This window comes from Paroedura picta, chromosome 2 (assembly GCF_049243985.1).
Source record: "Paroedura picta isolate Pp20150507F chromosome 2, Ppicta_v3.0, whole genome shotgun sequence".
Lineage (NCBI taxonomy): Eukaryota > Metazoa > Chordata > Lepidosauria > Squamata > Gekkonidae > Paroedura > Paroedura picta.
Genome location: NC_135370.1, coordinates 24,509,775 through 24,531,946, shown reverse-complemented (window position 1 = coordinate 24,531,946; position 22,172 = coordinate 24,509,775). Strand labels below are relative to the sequence as shown.

The window sequence follows — 22,172 nt, the reverse complement described above, 5'->3', positions numbered from 1 at the left end:
ATCCTCGTCGCTCTCCTCTGTACCCTTTCAATTTTATCTACGTCCTTCTTGAAGTGAGGCCTCCAGAACTGCACACAGTACTCCAGGTGTGGTCTGACCAGTGCCGTATACAATGAGACTATGACATCTTGTGATTTCGATGTGATGCCCCTGTTGATACGACCCAAAATGGCATTTGCCTTTTAAAATCATAACTAACATTTTTTGGATTAGGCCCATTACTGCTATCTCTAGCTGTGGAAGAGTTGGAAGAGCCCTCCTTGGAGGGCCAGTCAGAGGGACAGCATGTTGTCAGAAGTACCCTCCACTTTTATATGCTACGATGATTCAACAAGTTTTAAATCATGAACTCAGCTCAAACGTTTACAGCACCTACCAAGTGTTTTGAGAAAGTGGGTGGGGCCAGGTAAGGTTTTTGACATCAAGTCTTCTGATTGGCCACTGGATATTCACTGCAGGACAGAAGGTAAACTGAGGCAACCATTTTGCAGTTGGTTCAACCCCCTGCAGAAGCTGCTTTGTGTCAGCCATTTTATGGGTGCTCCCGCCACAGCAAGAATATGCATTGACCAGCAGAAATACGTGTCTGTTTAGATCATGTAGTTTTAAAAAGTTCAAAATAAATTTTTAAAATATTCTTCTTTTTTTTTAGGGTAAATATCAGAGCAACCCCATGCATATAGCTTTAGTGGTTTCAGACTGCTTACGAGAAGAAAGACGAGTATTGGCTACAGCAAATATGCCTTTACAGGTAATTCTGTTTGGAGGTTTTTTAATTGCTAATATATATATTTTTCCTTAATTGAAGAGGCCATAGTGCCAGCGAAATCATGTTAGTGAACAAAACAGTTTCTGTTGCATTACGAAGAGAAAAAAACCTGCATGTATATACTGCGTCGGCCTAGAATTTAGGACACCCGAGTTTGAATCTGTGGAAGCCCACTGGATGGCCGGTTACCTTTCCTCAGCCTCTCCTACCTCACAGGAGTGTTGTGAGAATAACATTAAAGAAAAGAGAGCGATTGGGACTGCTTGGTGTCACCATTGGGGAATAAGGCAGGGTGTAAATGAAGTAAATAAATTATGTAGTATGCAAAGAACTAAGTATTATTGAAGGGTAGATCATTGTAGGTTAAGGATCTTAACATTGGTTTAAAGACTTTTTAGATCTTTCTTAATAATTTTTGTGAGTACAGTGAACACTTTTCAAAAAAATGTCCTTTTTTCTGAAAGGGGTTTCCAAGGGGGATTAAAAAAAAAAACAGATACTTAACAGTCATATAAAATACCCAATTGAAATATGGCAAACCAGGTCAAATGGCTTACAACAAAGTTCTGGTCATCTTCTTATCTCATAAAAGACATTGCAGAGATGGAAAAGCAATGAAGACGAGGAGGCAGGTGGAGCCCCTTCCCAAGGAGGAAAGGCCAAAGATTCTGGGACTTTTCTGTTTAGAAAAGAGACAATGGGAGGCAGGTGATAGAAGTTTATAAAATTATGCATGGCATGGAGAGAGCTGACGATGGGGAACTTTCTGTCCCTCTCCCAAAATACTCGAACACGAGGGCATCTAATGAAGTAGGTTCAGGACGAACAAAATTAAATACTGCTTGACCGAGTGACTCAAATATGGAATTTGCTGCCAGATGATGTAGTGATGTCTATAGGAATATACAAGTTTAATAGATTCATGGAGGATCAGTATTATTAGCCATGGTGGCTGAGGGGAACCTCCACATTCAGAGGCACTAATCTTCTAATCACAGAGCCAGAAAGCAACTTCACGGGATTGCCTCAGTCTTTACATGCTGTTGTTCGTCCTCCAGAGGAACTGCTTGGCCTGATCCAGTTGGTCTGATCCAGCAGAGCTCTTCTGATGTTCTTAGAGCCAGTTTGGTGTAGTGGTTAGGAGTGCGGACTTGTAATCTGGCATGCCAGGTTCGATTCTGCACTCCCCCACATGCAACCAGCTGGGTGACCTTGGGCTCGCCACGGCACTGATAAAACTGTTCTGACCGGGCAGTGATATCAGTGCTCTCTCAGCCTCACCCACTCCACAGGGTGTCTGTTGTGGAGAGAGGAATGGGAAGGCGACTGTAAGCCGCTTTGAGCCTCCTTCGGGTAGGGAAAAGCGGCATATAAGAACCAACTCTTCTTCTTCTTCTTCTTCTTCTTCTTAGGAAAGACATGGCTTCTGTGGCCTGTTGTTGACCCTTCAGAGGAGCTGGTTGGCCACTGAGCGAGACAAGATGCTGGATTAGATCGTCCACTGTTCTGATCCAGCAGGGTTCTTCTTCTGTTCTTAGGAAGGCCTCGGCCTCTCTGTCCTGTTGTTGGCTCTCCAGAGGAACTGGTTGGCCTCTGTGTAACACTAAGTGGACCACTGGTTTGATCCAGCAGGACTGTTCTGATGTTCTCAGGAACATCAGCTTCTCTGCCCCATTGTTGGCCCTCAAGAGGAACTGACTGGCCAGTGAGTGAGACAGGATGCTGACTAGATGGACCACTGGTCTGATCTAGCAGGGCTCTTCTGAAGTTCTTAGGAAGGCCTCAGCATCTCTGCCCTGTTGTTGGTCCTCTAGATAAACTGGTTGGCCTTTATGTGAGACAAAATACTGGACTGGATGGACCACTAGTCTGAGCCAGCAGGGTTCTTCTGATGTTCTGAGGAAGGCCTCGGCCTCTCTGCCCTGTATTTTGCTGGTTGGCCCCTGTGTGAGACAGGATGCTGGACTAGATGAACCACTAGTCGGATCTAACAGGGCTCTTCTTAGGTTCTTGTATTTAGTCATAGGAGCATTTTCCTGGGGAAAAGCTGCAATGAATAAATAATGATTTATTCTGAGCAGACTTTCTTAGAATTGTACCCCCAGGACATGCAGATGTGCATTAGATGCAGATGTGTAGACTTTAGATGTGAATCCAGTTCTGTGTTTCTGTTTCCATTTTCGCACTTCTTTTCTCAGAGCTGTTGGGTTTCTTGAATTGCCCTTGACAGTGAAATAACTGGAAATCAGTACTTCTGGGAAACTATTAATCAAACCTTGTGGTTTCCACATTGAGTGCCACCTTTCTGTTGCTGTGGTTCTTGTTCTGCTCATAGCTGCCCACTGGCAGCTACGAGGAAAGATGTAGCATTCGCTTTCTGCCTGTCAGGAATGCGCTAAAATGAACCCCGTCTGTGGAACAGATATGGGGCGTCAGCTATGTTTCTGCGTGCCATAAATAGCTTGTTGCATAAATATATATATATCCCACAGGTCTGGATACAGACCCCTGCGGGGCTTAGTGCCGTATGCTTGAGAGAACTTTAATGGACTTTCACTTCTCCAACATTAGGGACCCCATGCGACAGCTCTTTGGAACTGAGGGGAGTTTCAAAAGCAGAGTATACTTTGGGACAGAGAGGGAAGATCCCAAAGTCCCACTGACATGCCCAAATCTCTGGCAAGTCTTTGGATCCAGACTGCGGTGTCATTTTGCACCAGGGGTAGTCAAACTGTGGCCCTCCAGATGTCCATGGACCACAATTCCCAGAAGCCCCTGCCAGCGAATGCTGGCAGGGGCTTCTGGGAATTGTAGTCCATGGACATCTGGAGGGCCGCAGTTTGACTACCCCTGTTTTACACCATGTAACTTCTTATATCTATGAAGCTGTTATAGTTTTTTGATATTTTTTTCTGAGAAAAATTTACGGCAACGACCGAGGCCTTTTAGTTCCGTGGTTTTGAAACACCCCCCCATATACACACATAAACACAAGTGCTGTTACCTCAAAAGCAAGGTGTTAGCATATTTCTTCTTGGCTTCCTTCCCAAGTTACACCGCTTGACTATGCTAGTAGAAAGTGTAATTTCAGAAAGGCGGAAGCCTCTTCACAAACCAGACATGCATCTGTGAGAAACTGAGAAATGGCAGCTCAGTATATTTATAATGGGCTCATGAACAGATGTAGGCATCAATCTTTTCCATATTATTTCTTCGTTTCCTTCCTTTACACCCCAATTTTTTTCTAAATAGGGACCCAAGGTGGCTTATAACATCCCCCTCTTCCGTTTTATCCTTACAACAACCCTGTGAGGTAGGTTACACTGAGAGTGTGACTGGCCCAAGGTCACCCAGTGAGCTTCCATGGCTCAAGTGGGGATTCGAAGCTGGGTCTCCCAGATGTTAATCTTCCTCCATTTTATTCTCGCTACAGTCCTGTGAGCTGAATTATATTCAGAGGAAGAGGGACTGTCCCAGAGTCAGCCAGAGAGCTGTCATGGCAGAGGGAAGATTCGAACCTGAGTCTCCCACGATGCTAGTCTGACACCCTGACCATGACAACATGCTGAGTTGCATGCTATAGGTAGCATGAATGCAATTAAAACCAGGACACACACACACACCATCACCCATGAGAATGCTACAATGTTCTGGATTCAGTCTTTGCGTTGAGCATAGAGGGGCCATACTGCAGGTTGCAGGAAGAGGAAAATGCAGCAAAGATTAATGACCTGATTGAAGTGTAGATAAAGGATTATTCGGGAACTAACATACTTGATAGTGAAGAGGAGATACAAGTAGTGTCATAATGACATGATTAACAGAGAGAGAGAAGGAGGGGCACTGGAACTTCCAAGAAGAAGGGGGAATTTGCCCTAAGAGTAGCAATTGGAGACAGACAAGGATACGTAACAGGTGCTGACCCCATTAGCCCATCTTATTGTCTTCTTGCTTCCCCCTTCAAGGTCTTCTTCCAGCTAATCTGATCTCAGTGAATGAGGATAGGTGAATGTATTGGCTTAAGAAGAAACACCATAAAGGGGACGTTACTTAGAAATGTTCACACAAAAAAACCCAGGAGTTTTTGCTCATCTTTTATCTTGGCAATCTCTGCCAAAGGCTGTATGCATAATGGGTCCGAGGGGTATTCAACAAAATGATTTTATAGCACTTCTGGCGTTCCTTATACTTTGATAATTACCTCCCTAAATGTGTAATTAGAGACATTAAGAATGAAAATACAAAAAAAAATGTTTCATTCTATTTCTACTGTGGATACAATCTCATGAGAAACAAATCGAGCAGAAAATACAAAGATGTGAAAAATGTTTATTCAGGTGTAAAGAAAGTTTTGATGCCCAGGGCTTTTTAAATATATATATATATATATTGGGGGGCTAACACTGGATAAAAGAGCCTCTTGTGGCGCAGAGTGGTAAGGCAGCCGACATGCAGTCTGAAGCTCTGCCCATGAGGCTGGGAGTTCAATCCCAGCAGCCGGCTCAAGGTTGACTCAGCCTTCCATCCTTCCAAGGTCAGTAAAATGAGTACCCAGCTTGCTGGGGGGTAAACGGTAATGACTGGGGAAGGCACTGGCAAACCACCCCGTAATGAGTCTGCCATGAAAACACTAGAGGGCATCACCCCAAGGGTCAGACATGACCCGGTGCTTGCACAGGGGATACCTTTAACGCTGGATATTATAAAGAGCTCATGGTTGGATCAAATTAGCAAAATCAGCAGAAAAATGTTGGTGATTGTAGCAGAAACTGTCTTTGTACATAGCAGACATGCCTATTTCAACACTGACCTGTGAAATTCTCCTTAGGGACCACTGGAAAAGTCATTACAAAGCCCCTTGGTATTGGAACGACAAAGGAACACAGAGCATAAGGTGTCGGCTATTAAGAACAGTGCCCAGGCAAGTTATGGGGTGATCTTCTCTGGGGACCCAGAATTCCCTACTGAGATGCTTCTAGGGGCTCGCTATACGTCTGCATCAGATTGTTCTGAGGAGCTGGAAAAGGTGGACTATGGAGCTTTGATGCTATGAGTCGTTAATCTTGGGTCATGCATGTACAAGCAGAGCCTTGTAAAACTTGTGAGGGTACCTGTTTTGTACCCCCTCACTGGCCAGCCCATCTCCCTCTCCCTGGCTCACACAGGGTGCGTGTGTGTGGGTCAACTCTATCTGCAGAAAAATGCCTCCCCCTGTGTGAACCAGCCCCATTCTCTAGATGTATCGCTCCACCCAGAGCCCATACCCTTTTATGCAGTCCTACAAAAGGCTTATAGAATCATTAGGTGGAAAGTGCAGAAGATGTAATCTTTAAATCTGTTTCTACCAATCTTACACAAAGGCAATTTCAGTCCACTTTAGCATTTGCTGGCAAGTGGATTTTGCCATTTCACACAGTAAAATGAGGTTGCAAAGTGCGCTGAAGTCTGCATAGAATGTTAGTATTAGGCATGTAAGAGGTATTAGGTTCTCTCTCTGTTTTATGGGGCAGTGAGCCTGGGGCACTAACCCTGGGACGGAGCAAGAGTCAGCAGCAGAACTTCCTGCCCTGAGTGTCCCATTGCCTGGCTCAGACCGATTATGCACGGAGCAGATAATCTGGGGTGGCGGCAGCAGGACAGACCCAATTGCGCATAATGCTGTCACCATCCCAACCCTGGCCTGGCACAGTGCCCTGGAAGGCCCGCGGCACCAGCAGGGGCTAGGTTGGGCCAGCGCCATGCATAATTGGCCCAAAGGCCCGGCTCTTCCCCCAACCTATGGTGTCCCTGCAGGGACACCGCACACCCCTGTCAGCTCCGCAGAGATGTGGAGCTGGCCGGGGAATCCCCCCACCCCGACCTTGGTGGGAGAGCAGCATGCCACTCCCCGACATCATGCAGTGGGGGCCCCATGCACCCCGCTTCCCCCCCTGTTGCCAGCTCTGGGCAGCATACCAGGCTTTCCAGCCCTGGGATTTTGCGCGTGCATGCGTGTGTGCTATGCTGGGGCAGTCCATGTATGCTGGGAGATTCCCTCTCCTGTGCATAAGCAGGAAGCACCAGGGCATGCTGCCCCGATGCAATGTCCGGCAACAGCCCACCGTGGCTGCTTCTGTGCACAATGGGTCTCAGAGTTGCATCCCTTTGTTAAGAAAATAATTTTTGATTTGAAATACAGATGACCGACCAGGATGTCAAATACCTGGAAGATTTGCAAGAAGAGTTTGACTTCCGCTATAAAACATTGCAGAGCATGGGTAAGCTTCCCCCGCCCCAAAACATACACATGCAAAATGTCAAGGAAAATGGTTAGATGAGGCACATGAAACTGGAGTAAGTGTTTTTGTGAGATGGCTGTGGGAAGCATCTGGGAATCCTTCCTTTTTCAGAGGGTGAGAATGCAGGTGTGTTCAGGGAAATACATGAAACTTGGGGGTTATTTTTGTTGGAATATGCAAGATGTGCAGTGTGCATTATTCAACAGCTTACGAAGACTATCCTACAGGGCAGTTAGCATATCCAGATTAGGAATTTCCCGGTATTTTTCAATAATCTCTTCCTGTATCCTGATTGGCTGAATTGGAGACTTCCTGCTCCTCTGAGCCCACTTCCTCCCTGCTTGCCTCCAGAACAGTTAGTCGTTATTGTTTGTTTGTTAGTTTATGATTATGACATTTCTATGCCACCCCACCCAGCAGGCCGGCTCAGGGCAGTTCCAACATATTCCATCATCTACGGTTCTTAAAAATAAGAGTTCATTTCTATATTAAAGCATAATAATTAAAATTGGAACAAAAAAACCTGTTAAAGCCATCAGACTGTTGGGATTCTCTCTCTTCTTTAAAAAGTTGTTTTTCGTCTCTACAAAGCCATTTATTCTTTAAGCAGCCAGTGCTTCGCTATTCCTTTGCGTTTTTAAACAAGGCCAACAATTGTGAATGCTGAGCAAACAATACTGACCAGCTGCCAGTCTGAGCAGACAATACTTAACAGCTTCCCTTGTAAGTCGGACCTCAGTGTCCCCAGCCCAACACTCTTAAGCCTTGTATCACAGTAGACATTATGTAGTTTTGGGTATTTCTAACCAGCTTTTTCATTACTCCTGAAGGATTGTCTACTTACCCTATATGGCAGGGGTAGTCAACCTGTGGTCCTCCAGATGTCCATGGACTACAATTCCCATGAGCCCCTGCCAGCAAAATGCTGGCAGGGTCTCATGGGAACTGTAGTCCATGGTTAGCTGGAGGACCACAGGTTGACTACCCCTGCTATATGGCCACTCTGGTCATCTTTAGAGGCCTCCTTCGGGCTCCCCCACCTTCTCAGGCTAGAGGGGTGGCAATCATGGTCATTTTACCCAAATGATGGAATTCTCTCCCAGGGAATTCCTTCTATTATTATCTTCCACCAGAAGATGGAGTCTTTTTATTTTGTAAGGCATTCCCTCGTTGGTGTTTGATGACTATGATTAGTCTTTTATTTAGTTTTTATAAGTTTATATGTGGCTTTTAAATCTTCTGCTAATGTTTTTATTGTTTGCCATGGCAGGAACCCAACTGTGGATGGAAAGGCAGCTTTAAAATATTTTAAATAAATGAACTAGTGGTTCCTCAGTGGAACAGGCTTCCTCGGGAGGTGGTGGGTTCTCCATCTTTGGAAATTTTTAAACAGGGGCTGAATAGCCATCTGATGGAGAGGATGATTCTGTGAAGGCTCAAGGGGGTGGCAGGTTACAGTGGATGAGCGATTGGGATGTGAGTGTCCTGCCTAGTGCAGGGGGTTGGAATAGATGACCCAGGAGGTCCCTTCCAACTCTATGATTCTATGATTCTATAATTCTAACTAATCTGTAGCCACAATAATATTGGGTTGGTGTGTGGACAATGCACACCCTACCTGATTGAAGCTCAGTGGAGGATATGCCCCCAATAGGGAGTGGGCATACAACCAACTTACGTTGACTTCAGCAAGGTCCCTCTACCCATTACTGATCCTGCCGAGCTTTGAAGATCTGATGAGATCAGCTCAACCCTGGTGCCTTCCCTTCCCTATGTATCTGTGCATGTGCACACACTTTGTGCAGTGGTTACAAACCAGGTTGGTGTTGTGGTTAAGAGTGGCAGCCTCTAATCTGGAGAACTGGGTTTAATTTTCCGCTCCTCTACGTGCAGCCCCCTGAGTGACCTTGGGCCAGTCCCAGTTCTCTCAGAGCTCTCTCAGTCTCAACTACTTCACGGAATGTCTGTTATGGGGAGAGGATGGGAAGGTTTTTGGAAGCTAGCTTGAGACTCCTTCAAGAAGTAAAATAACCCAGCTTCATCTTAGGAAAGGTCTCTTAGGAAAGTATCGACTCCATACCCCACATATACTTAAGTGCCATCAAGTTGCAACTGACTAATGGCAACCCCCGGCAAAGGATGTTCAAGGCCACCAATTTATGATGACCCCAGAGATTTTCCAAATCAAGTGAGGGGCAGAGTTGGTTTGTCATTTCCTTCCTCTTCAGAGTCTTTCCTTGGTGGGCTCCCATCCAAGTACTGACCCTGCTTAGCTTCCAATTTTTTTGAAGCAGAGATAGTTTGCCATTGCCTTCCTCTGCAGAGCCTTCCTTGGTGGTCCCTCATCCAAGTACCCGTCTGGCTTAGTTTCTGAGATCTGAGAAGCAGAGGTGGTTTGCCATTGCCTTCTTCTACAGAGTCTTCCTTGGTGGCTTTTCATGCAAATAGTGATCGTGCTTAGCTTCTGAGATCTAGAAACAAACACGGTTTGCTATTGCCTTCCTCTGCAGAGCCTTCCTTGGTGGTCCCTCATCCAAGTACCCGTCTGGCTTAGTTTCTGAGATCTGAGAAGCAGAGGTGGTTTGCCATTGCCTTCCTCTACAGAGTTTTCTTTGGTGGCTTCTCACACAAATAGCGATCCTGCTTAGCTTCTGAGATCTAGAAACAAACACGCTTTGCTATTGCCTTCCTCTACAGAGCCTTCCTTGGGGATCCCTCACCCAAGTACCGACCCTGCTTAGCTTCTGAGATCTGAGAAACAGACCTGGTTTGCCGTTGCCTTCCTCTACAGAGGCATCTTTGGTGGTTCCTCATCTCAGTACTGACCCTACTTAGCTTCCGCGATGCCTCCTTCCCTCCCACTGAAGATATTTGCTGAGGCCTAAACAAATCTGTGCATTCATCACAGTAGCCACAGAATTATCATGCAGAACTTCTCTCCCAGATAGGCTCCTGCTGCATAGTGGAGTGTGCATGATCGGTTCGGGGGTGTTTCCAGATTTATTCACACAGGATGTTTTGCGCCTCCTTCTAGAGCAGAACGACAAAAACAACAGTGCCGTGAAGCAGGAGATGCTGATGCTGCAGGAAATGCTCAATACCATAGACTTCAGGAGAAAGGTTGGTTTAAGCTGTTTGTCATTCCTCCCACTCCTGTTTCCTATGCTGAATTCAAGAGGCACCACGCGGGGTCTGGAGGTTCTGGTTTCCAACGAGCCTGAAGGTCTCAGCTGCACCTGCAGTATTAACTGCACCCTTTTAAGGGATAAGAAAAGACTCCGGACTCTCCTCCTTATGTTTATTTTTGACTTCTGTGGCTCTCCTGCCTTCCTTTCAGCAAGCCTGATGCAGCGAGCCAACATAGTGTAGTGGCTAAGAGTGGCAGCCTCTAATCTGGTTTGATTCCCCAGTAGGAATGGTAGGTCAATGTAAGCCGCTTTTAGATTCCTTCAGGGAGTAAAAAACGGGGAACAAAAATCCAGGTTTCCTCCTCCTCCTCCTCCTCCTCCTCCTCCTCTCCCCCCTCCTTCTTGGAGCTCTGAGCAGCATACAGCTTCATACGGGCCTTGGGCTGAGAGAATTTGATGGTCACTTTGACTTTTGGTCAATAAAGATCAGTTCCTCTAGGCCAGTGGTTCTCAATCTGGGGGTCGGGATCCCTTTGGGGATCAAATGACCTTTTCACAGGCATCACGGCAGGGCAAGCAGCTTGGCTGGGGGGGGGGCGCCATCCACACAACAGCCTTGCGGGGTAGATCGAGATAGAGCATTCATCTGTCTGGAGCAGCGGGAAAGAGTGAGATCAGCATGGTGGGACAAGAGGCAGAACTGAATTGAGAAACCCCAGAAAAAAAAACAATTTATGTACAATCATGAACCATGGATCTTCACACCATTGGTCAGTTTGGGTTTAATTCCTGTGAATGAACCCTTGCATGATTTTATGGCTGGGGGTCACCACAACCTGAGGAACTGTATTAAAGGGTTGTGGCATTAGGAAGGTTGAGAACCACTGGCCTAACACCTTCTTCACAGCCATAAACCAAGACCCCGCCTCCATGGGGATAACTAAGACTAAAAGATCCTGGGTTCAATCTCCTGTCTAGCGATCCGGTTTGACTCCTAGTATCTCTCCTCCGAGCCTCAGAGGGATGTGTAAGGAGGAGGGGGTGGTCAGGGGTGGGGAACAGAAGGCAATTGGCTGGCCACTAGACAGACAGGCAAGCCAGTTGGAGGAGAAGGCACTCAGGGGCGGGACAGCTGCCCTGAGTGGGTGTTAATTGCTGAGTGGCACTTAAGCCATGAGACACGCTCCTCCTCCAAGCCCTTACCAAAAATATTATGTGGAACAGATATTTAATGACGTAATGATTAATGGTATGTTTTAATGTGTTGTGACCTGCCCTGAGCCTATTTGGGAAGGGCAGGATATAAAAATAAATATGATTATTCTAGAGGTATCCGAAGAAGTGAACAATGATTCATAAAATGCATTCCTGCTATAGAAGTGGTTTATCCTGGTAGCACAGGTAGCACATGCTACAGACCCTGTGGTTCCAGGGGCCCGTGGGTGCTGTACCGTCATTTTTAGCATTTTGTAATGCTAGGGAAATTTAAGGAGAGCCAGCTTGGTGTGGTGGTTAGAAGCGCGGACTTCTAATCTGGCGCACCAGGTTTGATTCCCTGATCTTCCCCACATGCAGCCAGCTGGGTGACCTTGGGCCAGTCACAGCCCTGATAAAGCGGTACTGACCGAGCAGTAATATCAGGGCTCTCTCAGCCCCACCTCCCTCACAGGGTGTCTGTTGTGGGGAGAGGAAAGGGAAGGTGACTGTAAGCCGCTTTGAGACTCCTTCGGGTAGAGAAAAGTAGCATATAAGAACCAGCTCTTCTTCAGTAATATCAGGGCTCTCTCAGCCTCACCTCCCTCACAGGGTGTCTGTTATGGGGAGAGGAAAGGGAAGGTGACTGTAAGCCGCTTTGAGACTCCTTCGGGTAGAGAAAAGTTGCATATAAGAACCAGCTCTTCTTCAGTAATATCAGGGCTCTCTCAGCCTCTCCCACCTCACAGGGTGTCTGTTATGGGGAGAGGAAAGGGAAGGTGACTGTAAGCCGCTTTGAGACTCCTTCGGGTAGAGAAAAGTTGCATATAAGAACCAGCTCTTCTTCAGTAATATCAGGGCTCTCTCAGCCTCACCTCCCTCACAGGGTGTCTGTTATGGGGAGAGGAAAGGGAAGGTGACTGTAAGCCGCTTTGAGACTCCTTCGGGTAGAGAAAAGTAGCATATAAGAACCAGCTCTTCTTCAGTAATATCAGGGCTCTCTCAGCCTCTCCCACCTCACAGGGTGTCTGTTATGGGGAGAGGAAAGGGAAGGTGACTGTAAGCCGCTTTGAGACTCCTTCGGGTAGAGAAAAGTAGCATATAAGAACCAGCTCTTCTTCAGTAATATCAGGGCTCTCTCAGCCTCTCCCACCTCACAGGGTGTCTGTTATGGGGAGAGGAAAGGGAAGGTGACTGTAAGCCGCTTTGAGACTCCTTCGGGTAGAGAAAAGTAGCATATAAGAACCAGCTCTTCTTCTTCAGTAATGTCAGGGCTCTCTCAGCCTCACCTCCCTCACAGTGTGTCTGTTGTGGGGAGAGGAAAGGGAAGGCGACTATAAGCCGCTTTGAGACTCCTTCGGGTAGAGAAAAGTAGCATATAAGAACCAGCTCTTCTTCTTCAGTAATGTCAGGGCTCTCTCAGCCTCACCTCCCTCACAGGGTGTCTGTTGTGGGGAGAGGAAAGGGAAGGCGACTGGAAGCCGCTTTGAGACTCCTTCTGGTAGAGAAATGCGGCATAGAAGAACCAACTCTTCTTCTAAATTCAGGATAATGTTAGTCAATATTTTCAGCAAGTGAAAGTGTCAGTTGCTTCCAAAGTTCCCACTATCCCTGGGAAAGGTTACCTGCTGTTACTTGCGTAGCACAAGTTACTCCACCAGTTTAGCTCTGCTAAAGCCCCCCGAATCCTCAATCTGGACCTGCCTTTGGGTGCTCCTGGACTCTTGCTCTTTTATACCACTACAGAGAAATCAGAACTAGGGTTCTAGAACCCATCAAAAATCTAAAAACCGAATGGAAGCAAAGCATAAGGCTTAACATGACATATTCAGGGATGTAAAAATGACACCGCAGGATCCTACTTTCAGGAAACTAAGCACGGTAGTCTATCCCAGAAAGGGGGGGGGGGACCCTAGACAAACCGTATCTCAAAAGCACATCATTTCTCTAATGCGTTCTTCTCTTTGGGGGGGGGGACAGGAAGTTCTCAATAAAATGGTGCAGGTCATCCAAGAAATGGAAGACTTGATGAATAATACGCTGATGGCAGAATTACTGGACTGGAAGAGGTGTCAGCAGATCTCCTGCATCGGGGGTCCTCTACACATTGGGCTTGACCAGCTTCAAAACTGGTAAGGTTTTGAACTCCAGAACATCTCTGTTCACCAAGACTTTAAACAAAATACATGAAGTTGCTTATACAGAAGGTCAGTATTGTCTACTCCCTGGAGTCTGGGGCAGGGGGCTTTCATAGCACCTACTTCTTGGTTTGTTTCTGGAGATGCAGCTGGGGCATTCTGCTGACCATGCAGACGCTCTACCACTGAGTCCCGGACCCTCCACCACTGAGCCACACTACTCTTGTCAGGGTTTAGACAGATTCATGGAGAGTAAGTCTATCAATGGCTACTAGCCATGGTGGCTGAGGGGAACCTCCACATTCAGAGACACTAATGCTCTGAATCCCAGAGCCAGGAGGCAACATCAGGGGAAGGCCTCTCTGCCCTGTGGTTGGCCCTCCAGAAGAACTGCTTGGCCACTGTGTGAGACAGGATGCTGGACTAGATGGACCTCTGGTCTGATCCAGCAGGGCTCTTCTGATGTTCTCAGAAAGGCCTTGGCCTCTGTGCCCTGTTGCTGGCTGTCCAGAGGAACTGGTTGGCCTCTGTGAGGCAGGATGCTGGATTAGATGGACCACTGGTCTGATTCCACAAAGCTCTTCCAATGTTCTTATGAAAGCCCCAGGCTCTCTGCCTTGTTGTTGGCCCTCCAGAGGAACTGGTTTTGGCCTCTGTGCCCTTGGCCTCTGTGCCCTGTTGCTGGCTGTCCAGAGGAACTGGTTGGCCCCTGTGTGAGACAGGAGGCTGGAGTGGATGGACCACTGGTCTGATTCTACAAGTGTCCAAAACAAATTTATTGATTTTTTTTGCCTCTTATCTTGCAACATGTTCTTCTAGATTTTCATTCCAATGTGTGGATTTGTGACTCTGTGAGAGGCTCCTATCACCTGATCTATCACAAAACTGCAATTTTATTTTCTCAGTTTCACACTGCTGGCAGAGAGTCTCTTTCAAATAAGACGGCAGCTGGAGAAACTTGATGAATTCTTGGTCAAACTTACATACGAGGGGGACGCCATTCCTTTGCAGAGACCTCTCTTGCTAGAAAGAGTCAACTTCTTGCTTTGCAGTGTCTTCCAAAGGTACGTGAGCTATCCTGTGCCATATAATCTGACCAAATGTGGCCATTTCAGTTATTCCCATCCATCACACTGCTTAAAATCGGGGTCTACACCTTTTTTGAGACTACAGGAACCTTTAGTGGTTAGCACCACCACAAAATGGCTACCTCAGAAGGCAGAAACAAAATGGCTTCCACAGGAGGAGCCAAATGGAATACCTCTGTCCTCAGGACTCTGAGGAAGGAAGGAAGCCTGAAGGGAAATAGAACCACATACTGACTAAGGAACACCCAGTTCCTTACCAGTCCTTCTGAACCTCCAATGGAAAACTCTTTCATTTGAACGAGGGCAGCCAATAACAAACCTTGTGTCCCTGCCCTCTTTCTGAAAAGCTTGGCTGATACCAACTGAACTTCTGGCGGGTCGCATGGTGCCCTTGGGTGCCACTTTGGGGAACCCTGACCTAACATATTTTGACGTATCTTAAAGAGAAGCTGAAGAGCAGGGAGGGTTATACCCTGATTTTCACTACATGAAAGAGTCCCAAAGCAGCTTACAAACATGCTTCCGTTCCTCTCCCCACAACAGATACTCTGTGTGGTAGATGGGTCTGAGAGCGCTCTGAGAGAACAGCTCTGTAACTAGGTCAAGGTCACTCAGCTGGCTGCATGTGGAGTGGGAATTAAATTAGAGTCTGCTACTTTTTAACCACTACACCACACTAGCTTTCTTTGAATTGGAGGTATACTTTGCCATGCCATGACCCAGAAATGTGTTTCAGTGTAATGGAAGCCTGCTGCTTACCTGTTGGTATTTCATTAAGCAGGCTTGTGTTTGGTTTTCATGACGGTGTCCTTTCACTTTCCAATAGTTCCCTTGTAGTTGAGAAACAGCCCTGCATGCCCACTCATCCGCAGAGGCCTTTGGTCCTTAAAACCTTGATTCAGTTCACTGTTAAACTTAGGTAAGTAAAGTATCTCTTTTGCCATCCTTATCCATTGTTGTTCCTCTATATATTTCTGAAACAGCCTAGGGGGTGGGATGTGTCCGGCTGTCCAAGTTGGAATAGGGCCAATCAGGTTGCAGCCAGATTTGTCCTGATTGGCCCTGCCCCTGCGGCTCCCGCCCTCCGGCCCTGGACTCTAGCCTCTTTGCTCTCAGATGCCTCAGTGCCTGGAGCCAGCAGATAACAAGCTGCCCCGCCCCTGCCTGCCTCACTTGATTTGGCTGCGAGCTGCCACCCAAGGCCACCTTAAGTTGCCTGGCAAGGGGCCAGGGGAGGAGACTCTTTCAGGGCCTGTTCTTAGGAACAGGCTTTGAACCTAGTTCATGTTATAAAATATTTGTACAATCCTAGAAAGTGTCTTCTAAGTCAGGGAGAAGGGAGCGTTTTCTGCAAAGATGCTGGTGTCTCGACAAACAAGATGGGGAGGGAGAAACCTGGACTTGCAGGAGGCACCTCAGTATCCTCCTCACCACCCTATTTCTTCTCTCTCTTCTCCTGGCAAACCCCATATCCTCTCCCCTTTCCCTGCTTCCTTCTCTCAACCATCCACCAATCCATCTTTTACCTGCCCTAAAGTTATTATTTATTTACTTCATTTATACCTTTCTCCACAATGGGGACCCAAAGCAGCTTATCTCATTCTCCTCTATTCCATTTAATTCTCATAACAACCCTGTGATGTAGGATAGGCTGAGAGAAGGTCACCTAGGTAGAGTCTGCACGGAGCTTTTATTCCAATCCCAGGTCAATTCAGTCCGTGCCATTTCCACTGAATGCGATGTCCATTTTGATTTAAATTTTTCCTCTGCAACAAGCATGATTGATCCCGAGTGACCCTACCTTTATCCTGCAATATCTTAGATTGCTTTTAACCCTCAATATTTTTAGAATCGGATTGAGAAACCATGAGGAACTCCAGCTGCTTCGCATTTGATAGAGAAGCCCTGATTGGCCAGGGCTGACTCCATGATAGAGGAGCCCTGATTGGCCAAGGCTGCCAAGCTTTTCTTAAAGGGGAAGCCCTAATTTTCTCTCAGCAGAAGCCCTAACATTTGTCGGTAGAGGTATGCCTCGTGGTTTCCCCCCCCTCCTCTGCTGTCTCCGATCCTCTCCCCCCACATCGTTCAAGAAAAGAAAAGAAAGTGACTCCTGCTGAACTTTCCCCCCCCCTTCTAAGCCTCCCTAAGCACGTGCAGAACACTTTTCTGTTTGAATGGGGAGGAGGGAAAGAGGAAGACCTGAATTCAAGTTGATCTGGATTCAGCAGGATCCACAATGGAATAAACAAAGTAAGTGCAGATTCAGCCCTAGTGAGCTTCCATGGCACAAGCTTTAACTAATACACCACACTGGCTTTTGTAGGGCAGCTGTTGTTGAACAGTGCTGAGCAGCCAGGCCTGGGTGCATCATGCAAGTTGCATGGTAGCAAGTCACCCAGCGGATGCTCCCTCAAGTCACCCAGTAAGTCCTCCCCCAAGGGCCAAGACAGCCCTAGAAGGAGCCTTGCCTCCCCTGCCTTTTACTAACAGAAACCAAGTCTGGAAGGATTTCAGTACTGTTGTGGTTGCTTAGCAATGGCCACTGAGAACATCCATTTCTACAGGTGCGCCTTTTATATTTTTGGGTAGGATATTTTTTTAACCCTGCTGCAATGTTTTTTTTAATCCCATGTGTTTTTTTTTTAAAGCTGGGGCTTTCTACCGGTTTGCAGAAAGATATATCTTGTCTGTCCATGGGTTCAGTCTACGGATTTAAGTATCCGCAGATTTGGCTACATTGAGAGTTAGATATAGTGACTGCCTAGGAAATTACAAGCTCTTACCTGCCCAGGCTTACAAGCCCAAGCTAGTGCTATCTCTTCAGGTCTAAGCAAGGTTAGACCTGATACAGAGTGATACAGAGCCAGGAATGTCTCTTGCCCTGAAAACTCCACGGGGTCACCATAAGTCAGCTGTGACTTGGCAGCACTTTCCACTACCAAACAATTGCAATTTTTGTTTTGCTAGTAAAAATGATTTGCTTTTTAATGTTTCACTTGAACATTCTCTCTTTATTTCCCAGGCTGCTTATTAAATTGACAGAGCTGAACTATCAGATCCGAGTGAAAGCTGCTATTGACAAGTAGGTACTTTGCCCAAAAGGTTGCTGCCATTTCTTTGAGCACTTACACCAGTCCATACAATTTCCTGACCATCCCGAGAATGTGCGACACCAGTAGCCACGCCTGCTTTTTAGATCTGAAAACGGATATTATATAAAGAAAGATGACAGAAGGAAGAAATATATTATAAAGCGTTCCTTGTTCTACAGTTACGGAACCTCATAGCCAGCTGTACAAACTTGGCAACTGAATCAATAACTTGAGAGTTTTTGTTTCCTAATAGGATAATGATCTTAGTCTCATCAAGTCCTTGTTGGTTTAGAAAAAGGTGGGTTGATCGGTTTCCCATGAATAATGGCATAGAACAGACAATAAAAAACACATGTAGGTGGAAAGAGATTTCCCCAGGAAGATTCAGTTGGGTAGCTCTGTGAGTCTGAAGCAACAGGACAAAGTGGCACCTTTAAGATCAACAAACTTTAATTCTGGCACACGAAAGCATATATCCAGAATTAAACTTCATAGGTGCCACTGGGCTCAGACTTTGTTCTCTCACTGTAATTAAATTTGCAAGTCGGTAAGGCCAGATCTGATTGTTTCTTCGCAGTCCTTCGATCTTGATCACATCTATCCTAGCTTTTTCACATCCTTTCTACGTTAGCTGTGTGTCTGAATTAAATAATTGATCCTGAAGGAAGTGCCCGGGCATTTCAATGGGTCATATCAAGGAGTTCCAAAAGGAATGATAGATTTCACCTCTATAGGATGAGCTACCATATTACTAAAATCTTACAGTTGGTTTCTTTGACGCAAGTGGAGAAGATGGAAGTAACAGCATAGATAGAATTCCAACAGCCAGTTTTGCAGAGTTTTCCAGCCGCTTTCTCATTTCCCAGCATATTTTTTAACACCATCAATCGGGGAAAAAGAACACAGGCACTGAAAGGTGACTCATAAAGTAACTTCAGCTTAGCCTCACAATAGGATTACTCAACATCAGCGGCTGACAAATTGCTGGCTCCAAAGTGGCTTCGACCGCTGTGTAAAAAGCTTTCCCCCTCTCAAAGCTGGTTTTGTCCCTCTAAGCAAAACTGTGCAATTTAGGTTGCGTTTATCTGCGACTACTCGGGTAACCTGAAACAGAAAGTCAGGGAGGCCGGCAGTGGCTGGGGGCAGTCACTCCTGCACCCTCCAGCAGATTTTGTTCGTCTTTAAGGTATCTGAGGAAGGGAGCAGTGGCAACAAATTCTGTTAGTCTTAAATAAATAAATATAATGTTTATGCTTATATACTGTTGCTCTCAAATGCCTTGTGGCAGTTTACAAGATCTATAAAATACAATACAATACCCTAAAATACCCCTTAATACAAAATAACAGCATAGCAAAATAATAGCATAGCAAGATGGCGAACAATAAAATACAAAACCACTCCCCCGTTCAGCATGGGTCAATAACTCTTTTTCTCTCTGGGAGCGAGGAACCTGGTTGACCTCAACTTAGAGATCCTCAGGTGGTAACACTGGGTACCACCCTGGCCTCAGCCATACATCTGGCGGAAGAGCTCCGTCTTGCAGGCCCTGTGGAAAGCTGACAACTCCAACAGAGCCCAAAGCTCTTCTGGGAGCTCATTCCACCAGGTTGGGGCCAGGGCTAAGAAAGCTCTGGCCCGGGTCGAGGCCAGGCGTATATCCCGGGAGCCCACAGAGTGATGAGCCCTGCGGGGGGGCATAAACAGATAAGCGGTCCCGCAGATAGATAGGACCCAGGCCGCGCAAAGCCTTAAAGGTTAGAACCAATACCTTAAACTTGAACCAGAAGCAGACTGGTAACCAGTGCAGATGACGTAGCAGCGGCTGAATATGGGCCCTCCAAGATGTTCCAGTGAGGACCCTCATAGCCGCATTTTGTACCAGCTGCAATTTCCGGGTCAAAGCCAAGGGTAGGCCCACGTAGAGCAAGTTACAGTAGTCTAATCTGGAAATGACTGTTGCGTAAAGTGCCCCTGGATTCTCGCCCTTTTCTGCTGCTACAGACAGACTAAAACGGTCACCCACCTGGATCAGTAGCTTGATTGTAATGGTGAATACAGGTCTGCCCCGGATGGCCCAGGTTAGCCAGTCTCCTACGATCTTGCAAGTTAAGCAGGGTTGGCCTGATTAGTACTTGGGTGGGAGACCACTACGCAGAGGCATGAAATGGCCAATCACTTCTGTTTGCCTCTTGCCTTGCCTTGGGTGACCCAAGCTAGCCTGATCTTGACATCTCCGAAGTGAAGAAGGGTCGGCCTTGGTCAGTACATGGATAGAAGACTGCTAGGAAAGTCCAAGAGCTGCTACCGGGGATGGGCATTTGGCTAATCCGAGGCCCCAAAAGACCTGAAAATTACCCACCCAAGTACCTTATTTTTCAGGTATTAATTCAGCTGGATTCATTTAATTTTCTTTGCTATTTTTCTGGCTACCAAAATGGCTGAACCTGAAAAATCGCAAATATTTCCTGGATTTTTCGAGACTGCCAAATAGTTAGAAGTTAAGGCATATGAGGAGTTTTATTTATCTCTTTGGTAATTGGTACAGAGTGCTCTGTTTGAATTCCGTTTTTGTTGTTTTGTTTTGTTTTTTGCATTGATCTTTTGTTTGCTTTCCCCCTTTTTTGGCTGCACTTACTTTGTTGAGACCTTTCCATAAGCTGAAAATGACCGGTCCGCAAGGATTTCCTTTAATCTCTGGTCATTTTTCTAGCTGTTGAATGAGCAGTCTCCGAAGTTAGAATCTCTCTTTTTAGAAAGGATTGTTTCACCAGACATTCTGCATTACAAAAGAGTTCCCCAGTACATTTTTTTTGTGTTCTTTCCCCCCCTCTTTCATCCAGGAATGCTTCTACCATAAGGTAAGAAAATTTAAATTGTCCAACATCTTCTTTAATGAGCCACGTCGCCCCACATCCCAGAACTTCTCCTACGACGTCTCTTGTTGTCACCTGTCTTCCAGCTGCCGCAGGTTTGTTCTCTGTGGCACTCACGTCAAAGCGATGGCCATGGACGAATCAGCCAATGGGAGTCTCTCTGTGGAATTCCGACATTTGGTAAGGCAATGCTTTATTAATTATGATGATGGTAAAGACAAAGGGAGCTATGCTCTTGTTATCCTCTGCCAGTTATGGGTTGATCAATCCCTTTGAATTAATCAGATGGTGTTTCTCCACCACTGATCTGATGGAAAACACCCTAAAGGTACGAACAATTACAAGTGGATAAGCAGAAAACTCTCAGAAGAAATGTTTTCCTAGCCTTCTTCAAGCAAAACATCTCCAAGAATAGAAGAAGAGTCCCGCTGGGTTAGCTCAGTAGTCCCTCTAGTCCAGCATCCTGTCTCACATAGTAGTCAACCAACAACAGAGCATTGATGTTAAAGCCTTCACAAAACATAAGAAAAGCCCTGCTGGATCAACCCAATGGTCCATCTAGTCCAGCGTCCCATCTCACACAGGGGCCAACCTCTGGATGGCCAACAACAAGGCAGAGGTTGAGGCCTTGTTAAGAATGTAAGAAGATCCCTGCTGGATCAGCCCAGTGGTCCTTCTAGTCCAGCCTTCTGCCTCACACAGGGGCCAACCAGCTCCTTCTTCCCTTGATGTTGCCTCCTGGCTCTGGGTTTCAGAGGCTTAGTGCCTCTGGATGGCCAGTCACTATGGCCAGCAGCCATTGACAGACTGATCCTCCATGAATTCCTTTTTTAAAGCTCTTTAGTCCTGTGGCCATCACTATACTTTTCAAACTGTTAATCTTTTATATTCTCAGCAACCCAAAGAGATGAAGTCGTGTGCTGGAAACAAAGGAATTGAGGTAAGGACTCCCTTTGTCATATGCCATGCCTGAGCATTAGGGGTGGGGATTCGTTTACTAAGGACACCTGTTTCTTAAAGTAAAAGTTGCACAGGGTATAAACTCAAGTGTAATAATTTTGTGGATACCTTCTCACTGATAGATCAAGATGCAGAACCATGTTAGTGTGTCATCAGCAGCCGGAGGAAACTGCAAGAACCCAACAGCATCTTAAAGGCTAACAAAAGGCAGGGGAGGAGCTTTTGAGAGTCACTGAAGAAATGAGCCCTGACTTACGAAAGCTCATCCCTTGCCATTAAGTCTGTTAGCCTCCTTCTTCCCACTGATGCTAAAGTAAAAATTAGCTTCGGGACCCCCCTGCCCATTTTATGTCTCTTGAGGTCTGCAAAACAAAAATACAGAGTAGGATCTGCAAAAAGTGCATCTATATTTGAAATGTATGCATATGAACACATAAATCTGCTTTATACTGAATCAGACTGTCAGTCCACTAAGGGCCGTATTGTCTACTCAGACTGGCAGGAGCTCTCCAGGGGCTCAGGTAGAGGGGAGGAGGGTTTGGATGAAGTTCCAGCTGGCATTGAAGGACCACAAGGCTGGAGAGTGCTTTATTTCCTGCCTTTTGACTAATCTCAAATCTATAGCCCAAGCAAGCCAGGGGAGGGGTAA

The 22,172-nt window shown here is 46.3% G+C and overlaps 1 protein-coding gene across 4 annotated transcripts in view; it reads left to right on the top strand.

Moving 5' to 3' along the window:
• STAT4 (signal transducer and activator of transcription 4) overlaps positions 1-22,172 on the top strand; it is a 54,902-nt gene that overhangs the window by 13,983 nt on the left and 18,747 nt on the right. For all 4 annotated transcript variants that reach the window (XM_077319486.1, XM_077319484.1, XM_077319485.1 and 1 more), the window contains 11 exons: positions 653-751; positions 5,598-5,690; positions 6,948-7,026; positions 10,082-10,167; positions 13,350-13,501; positions 14,413-14,571; positions 15,422-15,514; positions 17,618-17,677; positions 20,531-20,548; positions 20,650-20,743; positions 21,459-21,503. In XM_077319486.1, coding sequence (XP_077175601.1) covers positions 653-751; positions 5,598-5,690; positions 6,948-7,026; positions 10,082-10,167; positions 13,350-13,501; positions 14,413-14,571; positions 15,422-15,514; positions 17,618-17,677; positions 20,531-20,548; positions 20,650-20,743; positions 21,459-21,503 — 978 coding nt within the window. The remainder of the gene's footprint in view (positions 1-652; positions 752-5,597; positions 5,691-6,947; positions 7,027-10,081; positions 10,168-13,349; positions 13,502-14,412; positions 14,572-15,421; positions 15,515-17,617; positions 17,678-20,530; positions 20,549-20,649; positions 20,744-21,458; positions 21,504-22,172) is intronic.